General features: G+C 41.7%; 1 protein-coding gene across 2 annotated transcripts in view; it reads left to right on the forward strand.

Annotated features, from left to right (window-relative positions):
• BTBD9 (BTB domain containing 9) overlaps positions 1 to 18,134 on the forward strand; it is a 418,266-nt gene that overhangs the window by 319,087 nt on the left and 81,045 nt on the right. For both annotated transcript variants that reach the window (XR_014297289.1, XM_082663104.1), the window contains exon 9: positions 15,455 to 15,562. Coding sequence is in view for 1 of the 2 variants with exons in the window: in XM_082663104.1 (XP_082519230.1) it covers positions 15,455 to 15,562 (108 nt within the window). In the remaining variant the exon portion in view is untranslated. The remainder of the gene's footprint in view (positions 1 to 15,454; positions 15,563 to 18,134) is intronic.

Genomic DNA, 18,134 nt, shown 5'->3' on the forward strand with positions numbered 1-18,134 from the left:
AAAATTTTATTATTTTATTTTTATTTATTTATTTATTTATTTTTGGCTGTGTTGGGTCTTTGTTTCTGTGCGAGGGCTTTCTCTACTTGTGACGAGCACGGGCCACTCTTCATCGTGGTGCGCGGGCCTCTCACTGTCACGGCCTCTCTTGTTGCAGAGCACAAGCTCCAGACGCGCAGGCTCAGTACTTGTGGCTCACGGGCCTAGTTGCTCTGCGACATGTGGGATCCTCCCAGACCAGGGCTCAAACCCGTGTCCCCTGCATTGATAGGCAGACTCTCAACCACTGCGCCACCAGGGAAGCCCCACATTTTCAGTTTTTAAGATCTGGAGTTAAAACACTCATGCCCATCAGCCCTAGCATGAAAAGATACATTAAAAGACCTCTGATTTTCTAAGGGGATATTGGGGAATAACTGTCACACTACCTCCAGTCTTTTCCTCCTAAATCTTGGAATGTGGTGTTTGTAGGATTACAATGAATATTTCTAGTTTCTGGAACTTTTGAAATGTGAAGTCCAGTAAGCGGGAAGGTGATTATAGCAATACCACAATTCTAGATCTTGGGAGAAAAAATTAAAATACCTTCTGCTTTTCCTACCAGCATTTCTTTGTGCCTTCCCCGATCCCCATTTCACTCCTCCCCAAAATGGTAGTTATGGTCAAAGCATTTAGTCCCTTTCTGGGGGAGATGCTGATCAGATGCATGAATTGGCAGGAACAAGAGTGGGCCACATTTCAGTGGAAGCACTTCTTGTGTCTCTTGTCTTCCACTAGGCCCTAAGTGGGATGGGCCAGGACTAATTCTCCTAGAAAGAGGCCCTGTCCTCCTTCTTTGTTCCTACCTCTCCCCATCTCTCTCTCTCCTCTCTTCTGTCCTCACAACAAGCACACCTATCCTTTCTTCTCCTTGGGCATTCTTACTTCCTCTTCTATCTTTTAGGGTGGCCAGGTAAGATTACTGCCTCAACCCAGGGATAGCTCAGTGCTAGGCAGCAGGGGACCATGATCTCTCCTGTACTCACTCTGTTTTGGTGGTACTAAAATGTGTATTGGGTTGATCCTTCCTTAAATTGTAGTGGTAAAAAGCAAGAATAAGTTTTGGGTGTGGAAAAGGGACAGAACAGGCCTCCTAGCTTGCTTTGGGTGAAGCTGTTCAGGCATAACCAACTTGGGGAAAAGGAGTGCTTATGCCTTTTGATTAGGGTTTTGGGTCAAAAATTCTACTAGCAGTAAAGTGTCCCTTTGCTTCCCACTTGCTGGGACTTTCCTTGGCATGTACTTACCTCAAGAACCTTGTGGGAAGGAGTAGTTGCAGTCTAAGATAATAGATCTTGTTCCTAATCCTCTTAGGCATATATCATTTAATTGTCCCCCGATGTCTAATGCAAACCCTTGTCAATTTTCTTCTTGATATCTCACTTTCTGTATTCACTTCTTCTCTAAGGTTTAAAATAATAATAAACATCTATAATCAAATAGTGTCTTTATTAGGAAGCTCATGATAGTCCTATTCGGAATAGATAAAGCATTATCTATAGAGAATTGTTTGAGAATTGGCAGTGACCCAATAAATAATATCTTGTTGATAATAACATTCTTAGTAGAATAGGTAAATTGCTTTGTCATGATTGTGTTCACTGTAGTGAGATTTTAGCTGTATATTTTAGACTCAGGGAAAAAGTAGAGAATTCACGGCGATTATTTGGGACTATTTGGGAAGAACATGGAAATAGAGTCATCCATTTAAAACTGGTTTCATTAAAGATTCCAAATGAGTAGTTTTGTTAAAACACTAAGCAGCAAAATGTTTTTATTGTTTTGTGGTCATAGACTGTCCTGGTCAGGTATTCTTGTAAGATGCTTTTTATAATCACACTAGACAGCACTGGAGAGACAGCAAGGGGATAGAGCCTTGCAAATCCATTTTCTCCTGGTGACCAATAAACAACCCTGTCTACCTAACTGGTGTGGCTTAGTCTGTGATGTCATCTTCCCATATAACTGAGATATTAGTGTTTTACTGCTGTCATATTAACTGCCTTATTGACTCTATAACTTTTGTGTGTGTATTACTTATTGACTTTAAACGTCTCTATAACTTCTTCACCCTACCCTGCTGCCTCCATGCTATTTAGTAGAGATCTGGAGGGTGGTGGTCAGTGTCTGTTCTGCTTGCAAATATCTTCAGTTTGAGAATGTAGCGCCTGGGCACTTCATCAGTTCTGGGAACAGAGAGGGTTTGGGAATGGAATTTTCAGGTTTTCATTTTTAATTGGAATTTTTCTCCCTCCCTTCCTTCCTTCCTTTTCTTTTACTCTTAGCAGAAATACCAGAAACTTGGGGTGAAAAGCAAGCCAAGAATTATCGGTACAGTTGTCACAGTAACAGCGATGGGATTAGGACTATAGCAGAATCTAAAAACTCCGTGTGGAATTTGCTACATGAAAATCTATTGAAACACTTACAACAGAATAAAGGGATTTTAGCCATTTCTGGGCTAAGCTCAGCTTTAAACTATATCTTTATTTCTTACCTTGGTGCCGTAAATCTTTACTGTTCAGTAAGAAGAGCTTTAGTTTTCTGTCTATTCCTGGCACTGGCAAACCTTTTCCAAAAAGGGACAGATAGTAACTTTAGGCTTTGTATGCTATAGTCTCTGTCACCACTGCTCAACTCTGGTGAGAGAACATGGCTGTGTTCCATTAAAACTTTATTTACAAGAAGAGGCAGCCACAGGCCATAGTTTACCAATGCTCTATCTATTCAGCTCCTTTCCTCACTAAGAACTCTAGTCCATAAAGGCAAAAGTGACGAATTAGGGAACTCATTTGCCGTTCATGGTTTCAAAAAATGTGAATAATAATATTTATAAGCCTGTTATTAAAAGATATGAACATTAATATCAGCATTTAGTTTGGGGTCAAGATATACACCATGACCCAGTGGTTTTTCCTTCTCTGTTTTATGGGGGATGGGCCTGGGGGGCTGCCACAGTAGGAAGTCTGGCAGATGAGGCTTCAGCCCCAAAGCTGACCTTAGTAGAGCAGTTCTGCTTTTATCTGTTATGGGTATTGATATTCTTCTAAGACGTTGTTTGTAAAAGGGGTTCTGCTACTAAAGAATATTTTTGAAAATATTGGTTTACGTTTTTTGCATTTAGTAAACACCTTTTTATTATGGATACTTTATAAGAAGTACCAAAGGATCTATCATGTATTACTTTGTAATTAAAAGAAAAAAAAATTAAAGAAACAAGGAACCACAGATCATCCAAGTTAGAATCTGTTTCCCTCTCTTCCGCTACCCTCACACCCCGTTTAACAGATTATAAATCTGAGAGGATAAGGTTGGAAATTAGAAGCAGAGTTGGGACTCTTGTCCCATCTGATGGCACTGCTGCATATTGCCTTGGAATGTCCTTGTGTCCATCAGAGGCTGAAGGAGAGTTAGTGGAGCCCTTTGTGGTCCAAATAAGCTGAGGAGATAACTTGATCTAGAATGTCACTGAAGCTACACCATTTTCTTCTTCCTTGCTCATATTCCTTCTTGCTTTGACTTGCCAGGATCCCCCAAGCTCCTAAATGCCCTAAGCTATTAGGGCACGAACGGTGCTTACAGCTGGAACAGTTCTAGCACCAGCTCCTGGGAAATGACCCCCAGAGATATCTCCCTGCCCCTGACACTTAAACATTGATTGTCTGAAGAGTGTTAAGTTATGACAGTTTCACGTGTGACTCAGACCGGCTGCCTTAACCAAGTCCCCTTATGCCTTAGCCAGGTCCCCTCAGCATGAATCTCAGTGTTGATCTTGGGGATTCAGTACCAGAGTGGGAGGATCCTGAGAAGTCTGTGATCTCACCACTTTGGGCATGATTCCTTCCCTGGTTTGTGAGGTTCTTAATCTTTTCTGCCTATACCTTTCTGAATGTGAGTCAGGGTAGTGATGTAAAGTGGGGTGGTGTGAGGTGTTTGTGTGTGTGTGTGTGTGTGTGTGTGTGTGTGTGTGTGTACGCTCGCATGCCTGCATTGGGTGCCTGTGTGGTACCAGAACTGTGTTCTTGGGATGCCTGTGTAGGTCCTATCAGCCAAGCAAGAAGAAAGTAAAAAGGGGTCCAACAGATAGGGCTGTGGGGCACAGGGGAGATAAATGTTTGTTTTTCTTGATGAGGAAGGATAAGCCAGATGAACAAAAGAAACAGTTTAATTCACAGAGTACAGTCTTCTAATGAAGCCTCATGCTGTGCTTGAGTCAAAGTGGCAAGTCTCGCTGCAGCAGGGCCTTAGATGGATATGAGTGATTTATTCATCTCTGCCTCCTTCACTCAGATTTTCTCCTTTCAGCCATCCAATATCCATCACCTGAAAGCCCAGTTCCTGTATAGGAGTTCACCCTGGTAGCTTGCCTGGAATACATTTTGAAGGATTAGTGTACATGGCATGGAGACTGGCCCCTGTGCCCGGCATACTCTTGTGAATATTCATGTCAGCACCTGGGAGGGTTATTTCTAAAAAGGCAGCTCATGCAGAATACATTCCAAAGAGTGAGTGTTTTTCTCTTGTCTGACGATCCTTCAACCAAACAAACGTGGGAGGCAGGGGGGAGAAGCTATTCTGCAATTCTGGTGAGTATTTATGAGACAGAAACTGCACCCTCACATCTTCTGCAGAAGTGAGAGAACCCACGACCCCATCCCATTCACAGCCTTTGCCTGGGCCTCCCACTCTGGGGAAATAGCATAGGTGATTCCAGAAAAAAAAAGGCAACTGCCCGTTTAGGCTTTGGTCCTGTAACCCACACCAGTTTGATTTAATTATGGCTGTGTAGCAGTTAGAAGAGTTAGAGTTATTAATGTTCAGTTGAAAACATTTGAATTAAAACTTATGATCCCAGCTTTGAAGACCTGGATCAAGAAAACTGTTCTGAGTGGCCGGTGATCAAAAGAATTCCATTGAAAAACATAATTAGCTGTTTTTCCCTCTAGCCGTTATAAAAAAATTACATAAAATCTCACTTTTTTTCTTGCTTTTTGCCATTCTTCAAAAGATTTATCACACGGTTATTTATTAAATTGATTAATTATCTTTTGTTTATAAGTACTTACCATTGTTAGGATTCTCACTTTTACATATTTGTGAAGAAGATGCTATTATTATAATATTATTCTCATTAATGTCTTTATTTTAATGGTATATCATGTACCACATGGAGGATTATGATTTGTCAGATACCTCAAACTTCAAATAGAATAATCTACTTATTCTAAGTGTTTAAATTTTATAGCACTTGCAACTTATTATAGTTTTATTTTTCTGTTTTAGAGTGTAGTCGTTTTCATGTGAAAGCCTTCACAGAAGAATTTCGTGAGGGAAGTTCATTAGAGAAGGGATTTAAAGGGAAGAAATTTAGGCCGGGTGAATATGAGGGAGAGCTCAGGAAAGCATTTCTTGCAGGACCTAACGGGATAAATACGAGACTTGGGAATGCAACAGGAGGAAAGCAGCCACTTAGTGGAGAGAGGATCTGAAGGAGGAATGAGCCAGGGCCAGCACACGCGGTACTGCGGAAGGAGCACGGGGGTTTAGATTGGATGGGCAAGTGTTTTAAAATCATTTTCAGAAAGAGCTCAGAACTTTGTAGAGGGTGCCCTGTGGGGAAAAGAAGATGATTCGAAGCTGGAGCAAAGGTTGAAACCCAGATCTGATTTGGGTGAAAAGGTGAAAAGGTCAGGCTGGTAAGAAAGAGAGAGTTGTGGGAAGATAGTACTGGCAGTGTTCAGAGAGACCAGAGAAGAGATTTGGTGAGAACAAAAATAAAGAGATTACATGACCGAATAGGAAGAGTTTTGCCTTGTAGTTCATCCCTGCTGGAATGTTCTCTTGCCTATAGTATTCGGAGTCTAGCCTTCCCACCTTGTTTTGCCCTTCCATTCTCTCCCTTTATCACCAGGTTGAGAGAATACAGAGATCTGCCTGTAGCTAAAGTGTGAGTTCTCCCACAGATACAGATTCCTATGAAAACCTGACCCAAGGGACTGAAAAGGAACTGTAGAGCTTATTAAATTCCCCTTTGGCTCTGCTTCTTGGTGCTTCATAGGCTGTGTGCATGTGGGCACATATTTGCAAGTGGTCAGAGGAGGGGCAGGAGAAGGAGCTCAAGAAATGAAATAGTAGGGGCTTCCCCAGTGGCGCAGTGGTTGAGAGTCTGCCTGCCGATGCAGGGGATGCGGGTTCGTGCCCCAGTCCGGGAAGATCCCACATGTCGCGGAGCGGCTGGGCCCGTGAGCCATGGCCGCTGAGCCTGCGCGTCCGGAGCCTGTGCTCCACAACGGGAGAGGCCACAACAGTGAGAGGCCCGTGTACCGCAAAAAAAAAAAAAAAAAAAAAAATGAAATAGTAGTCATAGTTGGTACATTTCATAAATTATCTCTTCACTGAGACTCTCCAGAAGGGCGTGGAGGTAGAGGACTGGCTGGGGGTGTGTTCGGATTGAAATGTAACTCAGGCTATAGAGCCTTAAAAGATGCTGTGCTGGGGCTTCCCTGGTGGCACAGTGGTTGAGAGTCCGCCTGCCGATGCAGGGGACACGGGTTTGTGCCCCGGTCTGGGAGGATCCCGCATGCCGCGGAGCGGCTGGGCCCGTGAGCCATGGCCGCTGAGCCTGCGCGTCCGGAGCCTGTGCTCCGCGGCGGGAGAGGCCACAACGGTGAGAGGCCCACGTACTGCAAAAAATAAATAAATAAAATTTTTTTAAAAATTAAAAAAAAAAAGATGCTGTGCTGCTAGCTCATAATGTGAGAAGGGTGATTTACCTGTAGTTCCGTCTCCTTTCCATCATCGTCTCCTGTCCTGTCCCCACGTCTCCTTCAGTTCAATCCAGTAGAGCTTATGATCTGTAAGGCACTGTGCTGGGGACGACGAGCCATGCATGGTCCTGACTGGACTTGGTCCTGCAAGCTGAAGGGGGTGTGGGGTGGGGATTGGGTGGCGTTATGCAGGGAACCTGGAACCAGGTGACTTTGCTCCCCTGCCACACTGGGGCCACTTGTTCTACAAGGGTCAGAGGTGTAAGTAAAGATCCAAGAAGGAAAACCCCTGCCACTCAACTGACAGATGAATGAGTTTGGAGCTATTTAACATGCCTGTCCCTTCTTCTCACTCTCCTAATAATATCATAGAATTGTGGACAGGGGAAAGGAAAGCTCACATAAATGCATACTGCCTTCAGCTGTTAACGGAAGAAACTGATTCTGACCTTTTAAAATCACAACAGCCCCTAATAGAAAATGAAGCTGAAATGGAGCTGGACTTGATCCCTAAGGAGCTGAGCCCTGTGGTCTGGGCAGGACCTCTCCATTTCTACCTCTTACACATCCTTTTCCGATCCTACTGTTGAGCCAAATCGGGCCAAGCTCACTGACTGTATACACGTCATGATGAGGAAGCTGCTGAGATCAAGGAAGCTAGCCTTGCTGCGGAGAGGGGAACTGATGACGCCAAATTTAAACGCAGGGAGAGATCTGTAAAGGCCGCATACCTACTTAGCGTGCCACTGCCGAAGAGGTCTGCCACTGCCGAAGAGGTCTGTAACGGTCTTTTAAAATATAACGAGACCGTTTGAAATGGTTCCCAGTATTTTTGATGCCAACATCCCGCTTAAGGAAGGGGCTGTATTGAAAAGAGTCACCTTGGAAAAATAAAAGAAAACTGCTTTTCTTCTCAAGGGCTGTTTGGCCTGGACAAAATTTTCTCATATATCCACACTGAAAACATAAAATGAAAGAATTTTCATCAAATTGGACTGTGTAGGATGAAATCTAAGCCTAGGCCAAAACTTTCTTATTAATAAAGGGTTTGCCAAGTGATTGCCCAAGCAATCTTTTTTACAGATTATTCAATGTTTAGCTCATGTAAAAGAATTAACCAAGTAACTTAGAAAAATAGATTTGCATTGAAAGCAGGAAATGTGCTGATTATAAATTGTTTTTTTTCCAAATGCGATAATGTATGCAAAAACATTTTGAAACCGTTGAGGTCTGTGTGAATGTGAGGTGAGATTATGATTAGCTCTTCACCATTCTTTCCACACTCAGTGTTTTCTGAATATTGCAGCTGCAGCCATGTTGTTTGGTAGTATGCTGTTACCTTTTATGTCATCACCTAAAACTTGAAATTAAAAACTTAGTCCCTTCAAGGAGTGAAATGATGGTCTCAATTAGCTGTTAAAAGTTGGTAGTTTTGTATTGTCTCAAAGTTGTGTCCCATCCAGCTTTCCATGTAGCCGTATCCTGCAGGTATATTCTCCACTGGCATTTCTCCACTTTCAGATAACTCACCTGAATTATACTGTACAGAACATAAGATTTGATGGGAGGAAGGCCCCTCCTTTTATCCCCCCCTTTCTCAGTGAACTAGCCTATGCGGTGGAGCCCGCTTGTACACATAACCTCACCTTTCCTCATCCTGGGGCTTCAGTGACTAAACACAGAAGCTGCATATGCCAGACAGCCGAGAGCTTGCGCTTACCTTTTCCCTTGCCGGCTGCAAAAGAAGATTATTTAGCCAGTGTCATTATTTCTTCCTCTCTTAGAGAAGTCACTCTCTAAGATATATGAGAGATTAAACAACGTCAGACAGTACGTGGACTCTGACTAACGTATTTCCCAAGTTCCCCTTCCATCTGTCGAGCAGTCTGTGTTTTCTTCTTCTCCTGGTGTCCCCTTTGCCCTGAGAGGTTGTGGCCCACTTAGAGGCAGGGCCCCCGTGGTGGCTGCTCCTCAGGGGTTCCCGTGTCCGGAATCTGCAGGGCAGCTACCTGGTCCGCTGCACACGCGTTGTTAAAGCGCTGGCTCTCAGTTCCAGTCTCCCGCTGAGAATCTCACTTTGGGCCTGTGGCCTCCAGCAAGCTTGACCTTGCTCCCCACCTGAGGAGGAAGCTACATAATTGAACCCTGTGACAGCTGACAATAGGATCCCTCTCATCTTTGGGAAAATCCCAGTTTCTCACCAGTAAAGTTGTTCCTCTGAAACTGTACTGACTTCTGGCAGCTGTTACAGGCTCCCTCCTGCCTCACAATAGCAGAGATTAAAACAGAGCCTCTAACATGATGTTTGTCTTTCTGCTCCTCATTCAGAAGAGTGAGAACTGTACTCTTCTGAATGAGGTGAAAGCACTGAAATTTTCCCTTGTGACCAGAACTTCATACCTTTCTCCCTCACCTTCATGTCCATCACATCCGTTCTTTTGCGTCATGACCTCCCGTCCCTCTCTATTCTGAAAGGTAGTCAGCCCCCTCTGACCCCACTTAACTCCTCAGCAGCCTGAAGTGGTAAATACTCTTAACTACCCTTCACTTCCCCGATCCTGCACTGTCTCTTCCTTGTCACTGTCGATCCTGCTTTCTTCCCTCCTGTTCCCTCGGTGCCACTGCGGAAGAGAGTCACAACCCACGCTGATTGCTCCATCTTCGAAAGCCCCTCCCTGCAGCTCGGCCAGCCTCACAGAGCCTATTCCAACACCTGTTTTGCCTTTTCACCCCACACTGCAGTCCTCGCACTCTTGGCTTCCACAAGGGATCTCCTTCATGTTTGAATGAAAAGGTTGCTGTCCAGAGTGAGCCTCCTCACCACCCCGTTCTTCACTGCATAGTCTCTCTGGTCTCGTAGCCATCCTGTCATCATTGTCATCCTCATCATCGGAATGTCTGCTCTTTTCGTGCACTCTGCTAGGAACTTATCTTAGGCCCTTTTGTTTCCAAGCTGCAGAAACCAAGTAAAGATGGCTTAAGTCCTAAATGGTGAGTTTATTAAAGTGATTGGGAAATTTCTCATGGAACACTAGGGCAGGAACTCTGGTGGCTCCCATAGGGACTAAAATCAGATGTTGGAATCCTGCGAGGGACCCAGACAGCCCTCCCTGGGCCATACCATCTGTCTTCTTGCTTCTCACCGCAGATGACTTTCTTTACTTCTTTGAGCTTCTGATGAAAGAGGATCACTCCAGAATGTCTACATTTTTATCATCATTTTAAGTGAACAGAGCCAATTATGCTAAAATCTTACATAATTCTAAATTTTTGATATGAAATCTGATTGGCCCACCAGGGGTCATATGTCTTCCTGTAATGCAACTGGGTCTACAGAACTCAGGAACCCCCTACATATAACCTCAAGGTTGGGCCAGAAATAGTTCTCAAAGAGAGGAGTTACTGGGACTTCCCTGGCGGTCCATTGGTTAAGACTCTGTGCTTCCACTGCAGGGGGCACAGGTTCAGGAACTAAGATCCCATGCATGCTGCACGGCATGGCCAATAAATAGAGAGAGAGAGAGAGAAATAAAGAGGAGTTACTACATAAAGGACAGATATACCCCAAAAAACCCCAAACCCCTGTACTGCATAGGCTGTTGCAGAAAATTACAAAATGTTGGAACTAGAAGAGCGACTTGCCTAATGTCACTTAGTCAGTGCTCAATAAATATTTGTTGAATTGTTGAATGGAAGACAATTATTTCTGAAGAACTTAATTTCTGAAGATTTTTAACAAAGAATAGTCTGTGCAAATTTTTGAGGTCAGAAGTAGCTTTGACTTTGAGAGATTGGAAATGGATTTTATGATAAATTATTATTTTATGACTAATATCTTGGCAGTTGATCTTCCCTTAGTTGTCTGTTTTCACCCAAATGGGAAAACTCAGCAAGAGCAGCAGCCTTGACCCCTGGCCTTCCAGTGGAGTCTCCCACGAACAATGGACAGTTAGAAGCAGGCAAAACAGACACTTGCTGCTGATCTAAAAGACACCAATTCAATGGAGAAGCTGTTGATCTCAAGTGTTAAACCTCAGCCATTGTTCACAATCTGGCACAGAATTAATCCCTTAAGAAAAGTATGAAAAAAATGCCATTCAGCACAACATAGTTTGTCATCGCATGCATAATGCAGACTTTCCAATTAGAATGCTATAATTTGGAAACTTTCTTCACAGACTGATGAGAGAGCAATTATTTTAAAAAAGGGAAAACTCAGTCCACTGGGTTTGCCTCAAGTCACTTCTGACTCAAGTCACAAAGACAAGAGTTTTGAAAACATATTCGCTATTGAATTTTGTATCAAAACACCAGCAAGGAGAGCAATTAGTTGCTGTAAACTGAACCCCAGTAATCAATGGTATGCAGCCAGCCAGAGCACTTATGGAAGATGTAAGCAAAATCACATCTGCTAATCAATTTAAAAAAGCCCAGCTCTTCACTGCTTTTCAGGGAAATTCCACAATGAGAATAAGGAAGATGGAGGAGACGGTATTTCATATCACCAGGCATTTCGTGCAGTGCTCATTAGGTGGAGGGGTTTGTGGCCACAGCTAAACACAGATTTGAGCTGCATCAATAGATCTCGGCTTGCAGCTTCCTTTATTCAGCCCCTTTGAAAATGGCTTCTGATGTGTGGGTGGGGGGATGTCGGGTATGTTTAAGGAGCTACTCTCAATTAACGTCAGAGGGAGTGTGTCTGTCCTGGGCCAGCTCACCGGGCAGACCTTTTCTGGCAGATTACAAATCGGAAATATTGCTGTGTTGTTGCAGGTGCAAAGATAGGGGAACAGACTTTGCTGGCAGGGAAAGAAGTGAAGGGAATTGGTGGGCTTTACAGTTGTGCCTTATTAGAACAAAATTTCTCTCCATGGGCAAAAAAGAGATTGAGCCAATTTTTCCTTTAGTGTCCTTAAGCTATGCTTGCTTTTTTTTCAGTTGAATCAACAGAGGGGTTTTCATTCCCGGCTAAGCCTACATTCCAAGCAAATATGCACCCTAGCACATAAATTAGAACCCCTTTCATATAGAGAACAAACTAGTGGCTACCAGTGGGGGGGAAGGGGAGGGTAAGGGGCAATATAGGGGTAGAGGATTTAAAAATGGCTATTATGGGATTATATGAAATCATGTGTGTGAAATTTTTGAAAATTGTAGAGCACTATAGAATTTGAAGAATCTTTCATTCAATTTAAAGAAAAGAATCTCTCTTAAAAACTCCTATGTGTAGGTGAGTCTGAGCCCTTGCTTGACAACCTGAGATCCATCAATGTCCCTTTTCCACTCAGGAGTCACCGTGACCCTGCATTTCCAGCCCCCAAGGACTCTTAATAGAGGAATAAAGAGGAGATGTCTCAACTGGTATGTGCACTTGGCTGCTGTTCAGAAAAAAGAATTTAGGCCAGGAGAAATTATTGAGGTAAAGATTGATAGAGTAGGCTAATAAAAATTAGTATCTTCAGCATGCAAACTGTGATAGGCAGTGGATTAATATCCTTTAAATATAAAGGGCATCTTGTAAGTCATTAACAAAAGGATAAATATAAGTAGAAAATGGGTAAAACGTTCAAGTTCAATGATAAGTAAACGACAAATTAAAATAATGAGAGATATTTCATCTATCAAATTGGCAGCATTTTTAAAGGTAATATACAATATTGGTGATGATGCACAGAACAGGCGTTTTTATACACTGCTGGTAATGTGAGTATAAATTGGTGCAGACTGTCGTTGCAGGTGAGGGGACAGGTGTGCAGCTGTTCTATAGTACATATCAAGGCCTCATAAGCCCTGCTCCAGGAATTCCGCTTCTAGCGACTTTCAAAGGCAATAACCATAGATTTAGCTTAAGAATGCTCATAACAGAGGTTTCATAACAGTGCAATATTATCAACTACGTAAATGTCCAACAGTAAGAGACTAAGTAAATTATGGGACATCCACACAGTGAAATTCTATGAAACCAGTACATATGATGAGGAAGAATATTTGATGATGCAAAAAAAAGATATTCATAATAGGTCATTAAGCAAAGAAGCAATTTGCACCATGTGTATGTGTTTACAAAATTACTGGAATTACAAGTGATCTTCATTTTACCTTGAAAGAAATTGGAGGACTTTATAGAATAAGTTACTGTAACTTTTTCCATAAAACATTTTTCCATGAAAAGTATTTTTCCATGAAAAATATTTTTCCATGAAATATTTGAAGATCTGGTTAGATTTTATCCCAAAAGGGACTGATTTTTTTCATTTGGATACACTGGTAGAAGCACTAACTCATGATTATCCAGAATGATATGGATTATGATAAACTTGGCTCTCCATAAATAATCCAAAATTCCATTGGGAAACAGCTTCAACGTCACCTCCCAAAAAGCCTGTTACCAGGGCTGTTCAATAAAGAGAATGGTTAATTATTTTGAAGTTTTTTTTCCTGGTTTTAATCTACTCTGGCAGAGTTATGAATGATTTCAGCCCAGAACATATATGGAACATATGCTATAAACAGAGCCCACATGTTTGGAGTAGAATTTTTTAAAAACAGAGAGATCAACGATCTTTCTAAAAGGTTTATATTCATTCTGAGAGCCAAACATAGAAGCAAAAATTACATTTTTAAAAGTTACTAAGTATAAATTAATATAAGCTAACTGCATAAAAGTGCTGAGAGACTAGAGTAATATTTGAGGAAATGACTAATAAGGGAAATGATTCACTTTCTTATCACGCACAGTGGTATAATCTAAAGGTAGAATTATTGGACACTAAAAACAATAGGGTGGATTCCTGTCTGATTGATTCAGAGTACTTTGAGAGATTAAATACTTAGGTGAGTTCAAGAGAATCAGTAGCATGTACAGTATTACACATCTGTTTATGCTTTCCAAAACCTTTTAACAGTTTTCTCTACTTAAAAGATAAATTCTAACCTATTAAGTAGTGTGTACTATCATTGATAGCAAACAAAATTACAATTGAAAATCAGGAACTAAGGGGAAAGCAGAACACAGTGGCATTTCTAATCCTTAGTAATAGCTTTAGAGGTGACACTAAACTGAACTTGTGCAAAGGACTGTCATTGATTGTAATTGCAGGATTAAGGAGAAATAATACAAACTACTTTTGTAGAGTGATGGGTTATAGGTTGTAAACTATGACCCAGATACATAACCTGGGAGTAAAGGAAACATTTGACAGCAGAGTACAGAAAGGGGCTTTGGTCAGGACACCAGGTTGGAACCCTCACTGAGTTTAGATAAACTACTTAACAGCTTTAAGCCTCACTTTCACCATATATAATTTGATAAGAATAATAATGCTTGCTAAGAGGACTTTTGGAAAGATTTAATAAGTTACCTAGAGCATTTAGCATAGGGCCTGGTACATGGTAAGCATTACAGAAACGTTGGCCATTATAATAATAATGATCATTGTTGTTATTGTTACAAATGATCTACTGATATTCGCTCAGCAAATATTCATTGAGTGTAGGCTCTGTGTGAGAGTCTGTGCCAAGTCCTGCGTGTGGAAAAACCAATAAGACATAGACACTGTCTTCAGGGAGCTCACTCTGTTCTAGCTGGTGGAGGAAACAAATGTGCATGCCCAACTGTAAAGCAATAAGATAGATATCTTGTATGGGAAGGACTTTTGAGGCTGAAATTATAGAAAACAATGATCTCTCACCACAGTGGCACTGTCAGAAGCAAAAGGCTGGACTGTGGTCTGCTCCCATATTATAATATTTAGATTCTTTTTTTATTCTATTTTTAAAATTCAGGAATGACACACATACAGTGCACAAACCTTTTGTGAATAGCTTGATGAATATTTACACATGTATATACCCATGTAACTTCCACTAGATCAAAATTAGCCCATTTCCAGCATCCTAGACGGTTCCCTCACCCTTTCCCAATCATTCCCTCCCCCAGAGGTAACTACCATTCTGATTCCTGTCACCATAGATAAATCTTGTCTCTTTTGAGCTTCAAGTAAATAAAATCACGTAGTCAATACTTTGGTTCTTATCTGAGCTGAAAAGGGGGATAAGAAGAACAGGACCAATATAATCAATTTCTAAGAAATAAGAAGTTTTACTGACGAATATATGTTTGCCTGTATCTCCCAGTCAGGCAGTCTTACGAGAGCTATGCAGAAAATTTGGTCAGAATGAGAAGGAACCTGAAACATGTTTAAGGTCATTGGGGCATACTAGTAACTACCACTTAGAATACCAATTAAAAAGCACAGATTTCCCCATGAACAGTGGTCTCAAGGGTGTTACCTTTGTTCAGCCCAGCCCAAGAGATGAGAGCTGGAAGAATCAGGAAGGAGGATTTGGTGACATCTCCCTGATAAGCCAATCAGAAGATCTTTGCCACTTGGGGGACAGAGGCCGCCTGGGGTTGGGTGACTTGTGAAATAAATTTTTAAAGAAACAAGCCTCTCACTGCAGGCTGACTCCACCTTCTCCCAGCATGCTTTCGTTGGGGATTCACTTTCTTTCTTTAGTCCTGGAAGTGTGTGGGCAAAGAAGACAGGTTGGAAGGCTAGAGTAGACATAGATCCCCTCACGCACACAGCCCAAGGAAAGAGCCAGGTGGAGCATTCACAGCATTCTTATGTTTTCCTCCTGTTCAGGTTATTACTGTGGGACTGTGACGATCGGAGCTATAGCTACTACGTCGAGGTTTCCACCAACCAGCAGCAGTGGACCATGGTAGCCGACAGAACTAAAGTCACCTGCAAGTAAGTTACATCCTTCAGGAATTTATGCCACTTTAAAAAGACAATCTTTCCACTGGATTCAGAAGGTTCCAATGAAGATTCATGGGGTCACCAAATTATATTCTTCTTTGGAGGTTAAAACATTCTAATGATCCTTTACTTCAGTTTTGACTATTAAGTACTTGGATGAGAATTTACTTTATATGACCAAAGAAGCATTTCTTATTTTGTGGTTTTAACTTAATTTTTAAAAATGGCATGTATCTAGGCAGGGAAAACAAAGACACTTTTCACATGCAATCCTCTCTCAGGTCCTTGCCCCACATCCCATACTACCCCTTCGGGACTTTTTTCTTCCTTAGTGATTTTTGCTGATGCAATACACACTTTAGTAGTATTCTGAGACTCTCACCTATTCCCCACCCTCATATCATTCTCAGGGTTACCTTTAAATATTTATTTCATCTCCATGTTAGTTACACTGTTACCTAAACTAAGGAAAGTTTGTATCTTAGGTCTCCTGTGGGAAACAGAAACGTTTCATGCATATGGCATTGGGGCTCTGTTTGACCTTACCTGGTTATGGGTGAAGCCAGGCAGAAGGATTCTGAGTTCTGACCAGCTTAGAATCATGCTAAGAATGAATATAACCACCACTCAGATTGAAATTAGCACATCTGCAGCATCCTAGAAGCTTCCCTCATACCTTTTCCCAGTCATTGCCTGAAAAGAGCTCAGTGCCTTTTTGTGTAGAGCCAGATGCTGTGGGAGGCAAGATAAAGCAAGCTGAGATTTCTTTTTTTTTATTTTAATTGAGATATGATTCCCATACCATAGAATTCACCCTTTTAAACTGTACAATTTAGTGGGTTTTAGTATGTTCAGAGTTGTGCCATCGTCATGACTAGCTACTGTTCCAGAACATTTTCACCACCCCAAAAAGAACCCTCCTGCCCATTAGCAGTCTCCCCACTTCCCTCCAGAGCCCACAGCCCCAGCACCCAGTAATCTGCTTTCTGTCACTATGGATTTAAGTATTCTGGACGTTTTATATAAATGGAATCATATAGTATATGATCTTTTGCTCCAGCCTCCTTTCACTTAGTATAATGTTTTCAGGGTTCATTCATGTTATAGCATGTATCAGTACTTCACTTCCTTTTTATGACTGAGTAGTATTCCATAATATAGGAATATATATAGCACATTTTGTTTATCCATTTATCAGCTGATGAACATTTGAATTGTTTCTACTTTTTGGCTATTATGAGTATTGCTGCTATGAACGTTCCTGTACAAGTTTTTGTGGGAACATATGTTTTCAGTTCTCTTGTATATACACCTATGAGTGGAATTGTTGGGTCTTATAGTAACTCTATGTTTAAGTTTTTGAGGAACTGCCAAACTTGTCCACGACAGCTGTACCATTTTGCATTCCTACCAGCAGTGTAACAAGGTTTCAATTTATCCACATTCTTGCCAGTACTTGTTATTGTCTATCTTTTTGTTCATAGCCATCCTAGTGGGAGTGAAGTAGCATCTCATAGTGGTTTTGATTTGCATTTTCCTGATGGCTAATGATGTTGAGCATCCTTTCAAGATTTCATAATAGCATTAATGATGGCTTGTTTGATGCAATGTCTGACATCCTCACCATTATTATTATAGTAATTTTATAGCATGTTTGTATTGGTTGGGGTAACATATGCTGCTGTAACAAATAGTGGCTTCAGTATGTCAGTGGCTTAACACAGTAGTGTACTTCTCAGTCATAAGTTTTCCTGGTTGTCAAGTGGGTCTTCACAGATGATTGAGGAACCCAGGTGTCTTCCTTCCTGTGGTTCTGCCATCATCTAGGGCCTCATCAGCATCATTTGCATCTAACTGATAGATGGGGAAAGAGCAGAGAGAAGGTAAACCTGGATCTGAACAGCCTTGGCCTGGGTATAGTAAACATCACTTCCACTTGCATTCCACTGGGGAGAACTAGTCAGTTGCCACACTAGATGCTAGTAGGACTAGGAAACGTAGTCAGCTCCCGGCTGGGCAGCCACTTCTCAGTGGATCGCAGATCTTGTAGCCATCTCTACCATACCAGAAGAAAACTAACAATTATTTAGTAACTAGTATTCCTTTACCTGCATGTATTTTATCTTATTCTGTCCTGAATACAAAACACCTTGTGTGGGATATTGTCCTCATTTTATAAAAGAGAGAATGAAGGGCTCTTTCTCTGGTACCACATTCCCTCCTAGAACCCAAAGCATTGCTAAACCAAGGTGGATGATGAAAACTGGGAAATGAAGTGATTCTCTTATTTCCAAGCTCCCAGAACCCTTTTTATACACTAGGAAGGCCTTCAAGGCCCATGAACAACCACCCATTTATCTTTCCAGAGTCATTGCTTATTGGGCATACAGCTCACAAACCAGACCCTCTCTGCCTCGTCTTTTACACATCTCACTGATTACCATCACCCATCTCTTCTGTCATTTTATGAGTTATAAATTGGATTCCTCATCTCTTTTATGTCCTCCTGTTGAAGGTGTTATACAATTGGGTTTTCAACAAGAACTGGTTGACTAACTACTGA

Source organism: Grampus griseus (assembly GCF_964374135.1).
Source record: "Grampus griseus genome assembly, chromosome: 10".
NCBI classification, from domain to species: domain Eukaryota; kingdom Metazoa; phylum Chordata; class Mammalia; order Artiodactyla; family Delphinidae; genus Grampus; species Grampus griseus.